This window comes from Corvus moneduloides, chromosome 14 (assembly GCF_009650955.1).
Source record: "Corvus moneduloides isolate bCorMon1 chromosome 14, bCorMon1.pri, whole genome shotgun sequence".
Lineage (NCBI taxonomy): Eukaryota > Metazoa > Chordata > Aves > Passeriformes > Corvidae > Corvus > Corvus moneduloides.
Window position 1 is genome coordinate 85586 of NC_045489.1, and position 11173 is coordinate 96758.

Below are 11173 nucleotides of genomic sequence, written 5' to 3' on the forward strand. Positions count from 1 at the left end.
GCCCTCCATCCTGCGCGGGGACACTGGGGCTTGTTTCTTTGCTGTTCCCTGCTCACCACCCACCTCAGTCTCTTGGGGAAAAGGCTGGCTCGGGGTGCAACTGTGGGTCGTACAGAAGGGCAGGGAGGTGAGGGGATGAGGAGGGAAGGGGGCGCAGGGAACGGGGTTGCTCAGAGGGACAACAGCACCCCAGTACTACCCCCTGCTGCTCTTTTTCTATTGCTCTTTGCTGCTCTGGAGGGTGGCAGAGAAGATGTCTGGAGGGGCAGATGTCCCCTCACATCTGCAGGCAAAATGCAGTGGAGATGACACTGTACATCTGATCTGATCAACCTGCTGGGACCACCTGTGTTCACATCTGCTGGAGCTTGGAACCTTTGCTGATCTCCACACGAGTGTCTCCATGGCTGAGGACCATGGTGAGCAATGGGGCTGCAGCCTGCCAGTGCCACTATGCTGGCTACAACCAGCATACTCTCTTCCACAGGGGGATGTGACTTTCACAAGCATTGGCACATTTGTCTCTCCCTGAAACTGCTTCTCGCTGCTCTGGATTCCAAGAATTCTCTCTTATTCATACTGAGGTAGATAATTAACAGAAAGTGCAATGCAACCTTTCCTTCTCTGGATGCTGGTGGTGTTTTCTGTGGTGTTCTGGCTATTTCTGTTCCCTCTTCCTCTCGATGACAGGGTTGTCCTGGAGACATGAGAGCAAAGAGCATGCAGGAGAGTGAAAAATCTAAAGAAGCGACAAAGCAAATGGCAGAAAAGTTCAAATTTCCCTTCTGCCCCTGGCCCTGGGCTGAAGGGACTTAATTTAGGTTTCTCTCATAGATTCCTTTCTGCATCCCTCCCACGGCATTGCAGGCAAACTCCTTTTCTGACTCAGAATAAAATCTTCTTTTTGAGTGTATTGTTCTTAGCACTGCACAACACCCAGCTTTTGTTAATTGTAAAGAGTATGTGGGGCAAGCAGCACATTTTAAAAAGCTAGTCAAGAAACCACAGCGGGCACCCAAAAAACCCCAAAAAATCACTCTCTTCTCAGCAGCTTTCACCTTGCTGCCTTCAGAGATGCTCCCAGCCTTTGACAGATCACAGGGGCAGGCAACCGGATATTTTCTCAGTAAACAAAACTCAGAGCCCTGAGTACAAATGGAGACAATTTGCTGATCAGCGGAAATACCACAACTAGGGCAATAGGAATGCAAGCAATGGATCACATTTTCCCATCGTCTCACCCAGGGGTTATCTGGCTGGAGGAACTGTGCTAGTTTGGGTTCACAAGTGGGTGGGCATGGTTATGTTCAGAGAGTTTGGTGGGAGGTGAGAGAAAACCCAGTTCGTTTCTTGGTGATGGGCTCGTCACTGGGTGAAGATGTGACTTCATCTTCCCTGGAATTATCCTACGAAGGCAGACTCTTCCTTCTGGCGCTGGGTCCTCTCTTGCCCATCATCTCTCTGGATCATGCCCCACTTTCCCCAAGACTGTGTTCCCTGCCCTGCTACACTCCCCCATGTTCCTACAGCAGCCAAACAGTCAGGGATATGCATCCCCCCCATCCCTACCATCCATGTGTGGTGGCAACAGAGCATGTCCCAAGGGGCCAATGACCCCACACACCCTGCAACAGGTCCTTCCTCCTGGGTTGCCTGGCTCTGAACAGCAATGGTGCCAGAACAGCTCACTGGGGCCCTGCCTGCCACAGGACTTGGTCAGCACCTCCTGTCTGATCCAACACTCCTGGCAGAGCAGCCATGGTGGTCAAGCACAAGTCGGAGAAGCCTCAGGACCAGGTGCTGCAGGGTGGATGGCTCCTGAGGGTTGCTCCCCACCAGCTGCAGCAGTGAGGGGCTGCACTGCCGGTGTGAAGCAATGGTTTCCTGAAGAGGAGCTGCCACAGACAAACCTCTGCCAGGATCCCCACTGTCATATTTTCCACCTGGTTTCTCCTATCAGCGTGCTGCCAAGGAGCAACTCAGTTTCCTGGTTTGCAGCACAAGCTAGCCAACTGGTGATGTTTTGTTCTGGGTACCCAAAACTGGAGCCTTTCCCCATCCTCCTCACCAAACCTGTCAGCGCATTCAAGGCTCCAGCCTCCCCATCAAGGTGCATGCAATGGGACCAGCAACATACTTGGGCTTTTCAACATTTCCTACAGGATCTTCTCATTTCAGTGAAGCAGGTGGCTATACAGAAATGTCTTTGGAAAGGTTTTGTCTGCTGGAGAAAGCCAGGGCTCAGGAATAGCTGTGCAAAAACTCTGCAACACTCAGCGCTGTGGTTTCACACATTATTGGCTGCCTCTGTCCCAACACATTCAGGAACAGTATCAAATGATGACTTGTCATATCATTTAGTTTCACATGTAGTGACTTCCCCCAGATGTGTTAAATTTAGAGGAAACTCTGAAGAGCCCTGGAAAATGCTGGTGAGTGTGATGGGACTAAGGTATAGCATGAGGACTTTGGGGAGCTGGTGCTGCTCCCCACTGTGGCCTCACGGCCCTCAGCTGTCTGGGGTGTTCTTGGGAATTTTCAAATGGCTTTTTGCTGGTGGCAAACTTGTCATGGTAGGAACAGTGTGCAGGAGCTTGATGTCAGACCAGATGCCTGAGAAGAGGCCAGGCTTGGCCATTCCAAAGATTATGGCAATTTTAAGACAAAAAGAAACAAAATCAGGCACTTGGCAGTGGCCCCAGGCTGTGTGCGCTTGGCCCTCTGCACAGCAGAGCTGCAAGCCTGAGGGACCAGGTCCAAAGCTCAGTGATGCTGAGGAGACCCCCTTTGGGGACACAACTAATGTATCCCCAGCACTGTTTGGGTCTCCTTGCTGCCATTGGGAGGACGCTCCTGAGGAGACTGGAAAGCCTTGGTGAGCTGAGCAGCAAGACAGCCCTTGGATGCTCAGGTTGTGTGGGCAGCCCTCAGTGTATGGGCACTCAGGGGCAGGGACTCCCTCTCCTCTAGAAGGCAGAAGTGGGGCTGACAGCCTCTTCCCAAAGGATGAGCCCTACCCATCATGGCAGAGGTGTGATAGTCCTGGCAGTCTAAGGAGTTAGATGACTCCAAAGCACCAGCCAGGGCCACAGCCCTGAGCTGTCCTCTGCCCTGTTATTCAAATGCTGCCCACAAAGACCCTGGAGTCGTCCTGTACTTGTGATTAGGATGTTATATTTAGGAGCACAACGACCTGCTAAGGTCAAACCCTGATTCAGCTGCAGAGGTGTTTGTGCTTTGTTATCAGCATTTGCATTTGCAGCTCACAGCACCTTAACCACACAGGGCAGGATGCGGGAGAGAGGGCAGATAGCAAAAGCAGATGCTGGACTCCATCCTGCAATGCTCTAAGCAGCCCCAAAAGGCACTGTGTACCCTCCTCTCCTGGGGCTGTTAGCGAGCAGCACCTGCTCAGCACCCCCCTACCTCAGCAGGATCCAACCCTGTATTGGCTGTGGGCACATCTGATAAGAACATCTCCTCTAACAGACCACTTTCAAAACAACTCCACGTGATGGTTGATGATGCCTTCAAACCAGCGTCCCAGCCCCCCTCAATACATCCTTGAGCCCTCCTTCCCTACATCCCAAAAAACCCCCAAATTTATTCTCTTTACATGGAGAAAAAAGGTCTGTCCCCTATTGCAAGCAACGAGAACCCCTTGGTATATTATTTTACAGGTGTTACATGTACTCATGAATGTTGGATTCCTGAAGAGCTGGGGGGGCAGGACCTCAACTCCCTGCAGCCAGCTCAAGAGGGGTCAGGGTGTAGAGGGGACATGGGTTTCTCAAAGTTGCATGGCAATGATGTTGGGAGGTCAGAAGCTGGCAGGAGTATCTGGCATTCCCAACAGCCCTTTTCATGCCTAGGTACATAGACACAGGTAACAGGGATAAGTGGGGCAGGGTCCAAGATGGCTTGTGTCCTTGTGTACAGGATGAGCACCTCACTAGGGTATCAAGAAAACTGCTTAAAACTTGTCTCTCCAAACTGATGGCCAAGCACCAAGCCCAAAGTCCCACTGTCTGCTGTGGAGCATAAAAGCTGTGCCCACACCAAGGTCATGGTGTCTTTACAGTGAGTCCTTTCTCCCAGATCATCCAGACTACCCAGGCAGAGATATCACCCATGAGGAGCACAAGGGAAGGCAGAAACCAGCACAACCCACCTGCCTCAGCAAGCATCTTCACTGCAGAAATCATCCTTCTCTTAGAGGAAACAAAGAGCAAAAAGCCATTCTTCCCGTTCTGAGAAACAACCAACTTTCTGAGTGCTTCCCAGCCCCTGGCAGCCCACAGTACTGCTCAGCAGCTCTGTACCTGTATCCAGTCTTCATTTCTTTTAAGACAACGTGCCACAAAACTTTCATCCACAGCAGTAAAAAAACCCCACCAGGGAACATTTTGGAGTGATTCAAGGGCAAATATGAATGTACAAAACAAGAACCTCTCTCTGTTTCAGGTAGAACAGTAGGAAAAAGCATGGAAGTGCAACAGAGAAGAAAGTCTAAGCAACTTTTTTGTTGTTGTTGTTGTCGTTGGAGATGGTAGTGAACAAACCTACCCACTACGAAGAGCTTTTTCCAGGAAGTGTAGGTTGCTGTACCCTGTATCCCTTGAGCAGCAGGCGCTCGCACAACAGTTCTCATGCTACTTGCAAGCAGCGCATTTGGAGGAGCCCCAGCAACGTGCATAGAAGATGAACGAACCCTATGGCCCTGAGGCACCCCGTCCCATTGGCAGCCCATCTCCTGGCATCATGAAAATGTTCATAGGCTTCCTCACTGTATTTATTGTAGTGCAGACCATTGGGACCGTGCTCTTCTGTTTGTATCTTCACATGAAGATGGATAAGGTAAGCGGAGAGAGAAGGTTGTCTCTGTCTCTGCTGGGTTGCTGGCATGGTTTGACTTCAGCTCTGGTGAGATCTGCTCACCAAGAGGATGAACATGGTGGACGATGGTGCTGACCGCTGGATGGAGGCAGCAGTACCATTTATCACACCCATGTTCTCATTTCTGCTTTAATTTGCCACGGAGATGCATGTGGGAGGTCTGTTCCCCTTGCTAATAAAAAGAGAATGACCAATTGAGAAGAGACATTAAGAGCAAAGCTGGTAGCTGATGGTCAGTCTGAGGACAAGAGGGTGTGGTTTAGACATGCAAGTGGCTATTTTAGGCTTGGTAGGGGTTTTTCTGATTTTGTAGCACTTAGTAGCACTCTGACACTAACTGAGAGGATGAAAGGTCCAGAAATGAAATTTTTTTTAGTGTTTCAGTGATTTTACCAACATCTCACTTCAGATGCTGTCTTGCAGTTTAGGGAAGAAAAGACTGGACCACAGCACTTTCTCAGTTTTTGAAGGTACACAGTACCAGTGATCCTGTCCCGTACTTGGGACAACATTTACCAAAATGTTAAAGTCTGGAAAGCTGTTTTTGAGGTTGGTATGACTGCAGCTGCACTGCATGATGCCTAAATGGTAAGGCATTTACCAAGGTAAAGCCACTTTCCTCCAAGCCAGAAACTGCCAGCTAAAGAAATATGTGCCTAAAATCCAGAATGAGTTTTTCTTACCAGATACACTGATAAGGTGGATGTTACTGATTTTCAAATGTGTTGTCTCAACTTAAATTGAAATTTAACTGTGTGATTCCTGATCTACAAGGGTGGAGAGCAATCTTGAGCTAGGGGGGCTTTAATATCAGAGGGTTGGAAGGGGACTTCGCTTCATGGAGGTTGCAGCCTGTGGTGAAGGAGTGTGTAGAGGGTCTCTGGCAGAGGGAAATGTGACTGCAGAGGGACATGTCAGAGGATCAGAGGCAGCTGAAAGGCAGTCACAAGTGGCAAGAGGATTTCAGTTGCCTTCAGAGCTTGTGGCAGGGCTTCAAATCTGACCCTGCCCATCCTAGTGCTGCCTATGCTGAGCACTGTGCCTGGCTGTGTGTCCTCATGTCCAGCTGCACTTTACCATTTAACTGAATGTTAGATTTTTACAAGGAAAAAAAACCAAACAGGTGTGAATTTAAAAATCAATATTTGGATGCATTTAATTATTTTCTTACTGGCTTTCTGAATTTTTTTTATCTGAAGATCTTGGCACAATTCAGCCCCAACACACATGTTTTGTTTTGTTGGCAACACTTTTAGTCAATAAGCAAGCAGAAAAAATTTAAAGCCCCTCTGTGTGGGCAGGGCACACAGAGGGCAGGGCCCCTCTGTGAGGGGCTGAGTGAGCATCCCAGTTGCCTGCTGGGGCCCTTGGGGAAGGAGCTGCAAACCCCAAGCCCCTGAGCCACCCACTGGGATTTCTGTGCCTTTAAGAAAAGTCAGAGACGGACATTTAAATTATTTTTCAAGGTGATAGAAAGCAGATCCTGAGCAATCCTCCTCTCACCTAGCATTGTCAGTCAGGGTGGGCTCCATGGGTGCAATTCCCAGTGGATGAGGGCACAGATGCTGTGCTGGGTCTGGTGAGAGCTCTTGCTACTCACAGATTGTCTGCTCAGCTTATCCCTGTGCTGAATATCTGACCCTGAGCTTCCCAGGCTGGATTTATTGCTGGCAGGAGTGCAGCATGGCTCTGCTGCCAGCTGTTTCAGGTGTCCTACTAACATCCTATTGACCCTCCTTTCTCTCCTTTGTCGGCAGATGGAAGAGGTGTTGAGCTTAAATGAAGATTACATCTTCCTGAAGAAAGTACAGAAATGTCAGACAGCAGAAGGTCAAAAGTCTACATTGCTGGACTGTGAAAAGATTTTAAAGGGCTTCCAGAACATCCAGTGCAAGGTACGTGCTGTTGGGTGGATAAAGATCCCACTGAAGGGGGAGAGGGGCTCCCAGTCACACACAGAGCTTCACCCCAAGCTTTTTTTTAAAACCATGGGTACTCTCTACTTTAGGGCTGTGTAGCAAATGCCCTTTTTTGTACTGTATTCTTTTTACACTATATTGATATCATTGGAAAATCTCATTGATTCTTTTCCTAAAATGCTCTTGATCAGAGCACATCCAGCTGCAACATGCCATAGTATGTTTGGGGCTTGTGGTGGGAGGGATGGAGCTGCAGCCACTTTGGCTCTTCTCCCTGATTCTGGTCTGAAAAATATTGATTTTCTGCTGTCTCACACCTGGTGGGTGTGAGGACGCTTGTGGCCACCTGCCACTAGGAACCCTTTTCCACCCACTTTGCCCAGGTGTCAACGACAGTGCAAGGCTTGGGCCAGGAAACAGAGCTCCTGGCAACCAGTGAGGAGCATGAGGGTGCTGTGCAAATGCCATCCCATGGACTCAGGGGTGGCATCTCTAGTTGGAGCAGTGGCTCCTCACATTTGGGTGCAGAAGAGCCAATTTGCATTGCAATATCCTCCAAGAGTGGCTGAGGGATGCCCAGCCAGGGATGAGGTGCTCTCATCCTGCTCAGCCCTGAATTCACTTCTTAGGAGTGTCTGTGCTGGCCAGAGTAGATGGGAGAGGAACATTCTTCCTCATTGTCACTGCCTGATGACAACAAATGCCTCAGCTACACCTGCCTCAGATAAACCTTCAGGTTTGCAACAGTACCCAACAGACCATCAAAAAATATGTCTGAGGTAGGCCATGCTCAGCAGTCCTGAAAACCCCCACTGCAGGGCAGGGATATGCCTTGGCAACACTTGCAGCATGTCTCCCACATGAAAAGGAGATTTTTTTTTTGTTTATCTTATTGTTTTCAAATTTTAATTTTAATTGAATTAAACTTAAGAGCATAAACCCTACAAACTCCCTGCTGCAGACAGCCCATGGTCATATGTGAAACTGGGGAAGGTACTAGAGGGGCTCTCTGGTTTCAGGTACCCTCTGTCAAGAGCTGACAGGGCTGTTAGAGCCAAATATCACCAACCCCAGCAGTGACCAGAGCATATTTTATATAGAAACTTTCAAAATCACTGATTTGGAAAAAAACCGATATATTTTTGCTGTTGTTACAGGACGGAGCCCTCAAGGAGCAGCCCAAGTTTGAAATGCAGAGAGGTGAGTTTCCTGATGTAACCAGTGCACTCATGGCTTGCAGGGGCAGAAGGAGTTCCTTGGCCTGGGAAGGGACTTCGACAGCCCATGAGTGTCTCAGGGCATGGTGTGGAGGCAGGGGACAGGTTGGGGTTTGGAGCATCCCTATGGGGATAGGACTGAGCTCGGTGTGGGCTGGCAGAGGGGGACACTGGGCATGGCCATCTCCCCAGGGCAGGCAGTTTTGGGTGTCACAATGTCTGAAGTTGTTGAAATCAAACCCAAAATTAAATCTGCGGCCTTTTACATTGCAGGTCCTGAGCACCATGAGCATTCTCGTTTGACACACAAGAATGAGACGTCTTTTGCAGGTGAGGTGTGCACATCCAGGTCCTGTTCCAACGGCAGGCATGGTGACACCATCTCCTCCACAGGTTTTATCCGTCAGAGGTTTCACTTCAGAGGCACCTGCAGGTCTTTGTTGAGTAGAGGCCACGTCCTACCTCACTCAGGGGTGGGGGTGGAATTTGGAGATGGCGTCTTGGCCTGTAGAGAAACATTAAGGGCAGGAGGTCCTGCAGTCCCTGCAGAGGAGCACTGGGGAAAAAGTGGGTAACAAGGCATCAATAACACTGGCCTTTCTAAATTGCAGCAGAGAAGAGGGAGCCAATTGCAGTTCACCTGGCAGGTCAGCAGAGCAACAAGGCAGGCTCAGGTAAGACAGACTCACTCGGTCCTACCTCAAGCAGGGAGCCAGAGGGATACAGCAGTGTGCATTCCCAATCCTGCCCTGTGGCTCTCTAAGGGCAGAGACAGGGACAGAAAAACTCCAGCATGAAAGTGTGCCCCAAAACACAGCAAACCTCCCAGTGGCCACATGTGCAGCTGTGCCACGTGGGGTTCGTCCATCCCAGCTGTCCTCAGTAGCCATGTATGTGCCTTCCTAGAAATGTACTACAAGGGCTTAATCTTTCCAGGATTTTTTATGAGCGGAAAACTTTTTGTCTTTGTATTTAAGGAAAACAACCTCCCACTTTTCTTTTGTTCTTAAAATTGATCTTTTTGGTCTCCTGGTCATGTCTCACTGGGGTGGCTGCTGCAGGAGGGCTCTGCTCCCATTTGCATCTGCTGATTTAATCCTCTTCTCACCCAAAGTGGTCCTGGCAGCAATATGGGCTGGCTGAGGGCTTTACAGTCGCATCATAGATGGCTCCAAATGGATTTAGTCAAGTTGCAATTATTCACAGCCATGGCCACATTAGGTTTGAGAGATATACCTGAGTCCTTTTGCGTTTGTGCATCCCACTGTATTGGCCGTGGCTGCTCTTGCTGCTCTGTCCCCCAGCGTAGCCTTAGTTGAAGGACTTCCCACAACAGCAAGGACTACCAAAGTGAGTATGAGCTTGCAAGGTCAGTCACTCCATCTGGCAAGGATTTCGCAATCTGAGCATTTCTGATTTAATTCTGGAGTAACTGACAATAATCAGCAACTGCTCTTTCCATCTCTGATGCAGCATTTCACCCAGAGCTCATTCTACCTATGGAAAGCTTAGTGTTAGATAAGATCAAAGAAGTGAGAAACTCGCTGCATTTTAAAACTCCCTGCTCAAGCACTTGTTGAGCCTAAAAAGCAGGGTCCAGAGGGCAGCAGCTGCCTGGAGCTCAACTCGGTGTGGGGAAATGTCCCTGTGGGATGCTTGGTCATGGCCCATGGGCTGCGTGGCGCCCCCAGGACTACCCATAGCACACTGTCTCTGGGCAGCGGCAGCCGAACCCATTATTCCCCTTGGAGCCAATCTGCTTCCCCTGGCTGCTCTTGCAGGTGTCTCTGTAGGCTGGGGAAGGCAGAGGTCCAAATTCCAGAGGTCATAGCTGAGCTCAGCCCCCACAGCCATGGCTTCCAGGTCTCTGTATTGGCTTATCTGCACCAACTGCATGAGCTACTCTGATGACACCAAAAGTATCCCAAAATCCATGGCATCACCTGATCTGTGTGGGCCATGGTGCTGGCAGTGGGAAGCAGCACTCACCGTGCAAAGCCCTTGCAACTCTGCACCCAGGCAGGGATAGCAATTGTGCAATGTTAATTTTTGTACTTCCTTGGTAAAGTCTCGCCATCCTCAGAGGCCAGGTGGAGGAAGGACTCTGGAGGAAAGGCAGCCCCCAGCTGGGAAAAACTGGGATGGGAGGCTCTGAAGAGCAGAGTTGCAGCATATTTTGGTAGTGCTCTGAGGGCTTGGAGGGTATCCCACTGAAGTCCATGGAGGCAGCAAAAGGAAGTAACACCGTGTTTGGTCTGTTGTGGTAAACACAGGCAATCCTCCTCCCTATGCATTTCCACTCGGCTGGATGAAGGAAGCTAAATGTTCCTCCACTCACATACCGATTCAAGGGTGACAAAGCCAGTGATCAGCAACATGGGTTAAACCTGCTCTGGCCTTGGGGAAGGGGTCCCTGCTCCCATGGGCTGGGAATGGTGACCTGGCCTGGGTATCCCACTAACTGCACCCCACAGACAGACAGAGAGAGGCTTTGAGGCCAGATGTCTGTGGGGTGCCCCCCCAAATCAGGCTGCCAAACTGGAAGTCTCCTTCTTTGAGCTCACCTACCATGCTCTCTCCCTACAGTGCTGGAGTGGAAGGAGACGATGTATGGCCCCACAAACAGCTTGGTATCCAATAAGGAAGGGAAATTGAAGGTGGAGGAAGCAGGGCTCTACTACATCTACTCCCAAGTCAGCTTCTGCACCAGGGAGGTGTCTTTGGCGCCCTTCACCCTCTATATTTATTTGCATATCCCCAAGGAAGAGGACCGGCTCTTGCTGAAAGGACAAAAGACACAGAGCACCTTGAAGTCCTCCTGTGAACTCCAGTCCATCCGGGTGGGAGGTGTCTTCAACCTTCGGGAAGATGACATGGTCTTTGTCAATGTGACAGACTCCACAAAAGTGAACTACAGCCACGGCAACACATACGTTGGCATCTTTAAGCTGTAGTGAGAAAAGGGCTGTCCCAAGCTGGGAATCCAGCCCAACTTTCTTGAGCAAAGTGCCTTTCCCTGTTTCCCTTATTTATGTTCCTCTGCCTCTCTGTTTTTCTTGTTTCTTAATTTGTATATTTTGTTATTTATTAATGAGGGCCAAGGGGCCCTGAGAACACAAATGGAACAAAGTTTGAAGCTGG

The 11173-nt window shown here is 49.7% G+C and overlaps 1 protein-coding gene across 1 annotated transcript; it reads left to right on the plus strand.

Annotated features, from left to right (window-relative positions):
• The first annotated feature begins 4546 nt into the window (after positions 1-4546).
• Positions 4547-11173, plus strand: CD40LG (CD40 ligand). The gene is made up of 6 exons (XM_032124327.1): positions 4547-4857; positions 6654-6791; positions 7973-8015; positions 8306-8362; positions 8644-8706; positions 10619-11173. The coding sequence occupies exons 1-6, from the start codon at positions 4702-4704 to the stop codon at positions 10984-10986; spliced, it is 825 nt and encodes a 274-aa protein (XP_031980218.1). The 5' UTR covers positions 4547-4701; the 3' UTR covers positions 10987-11173.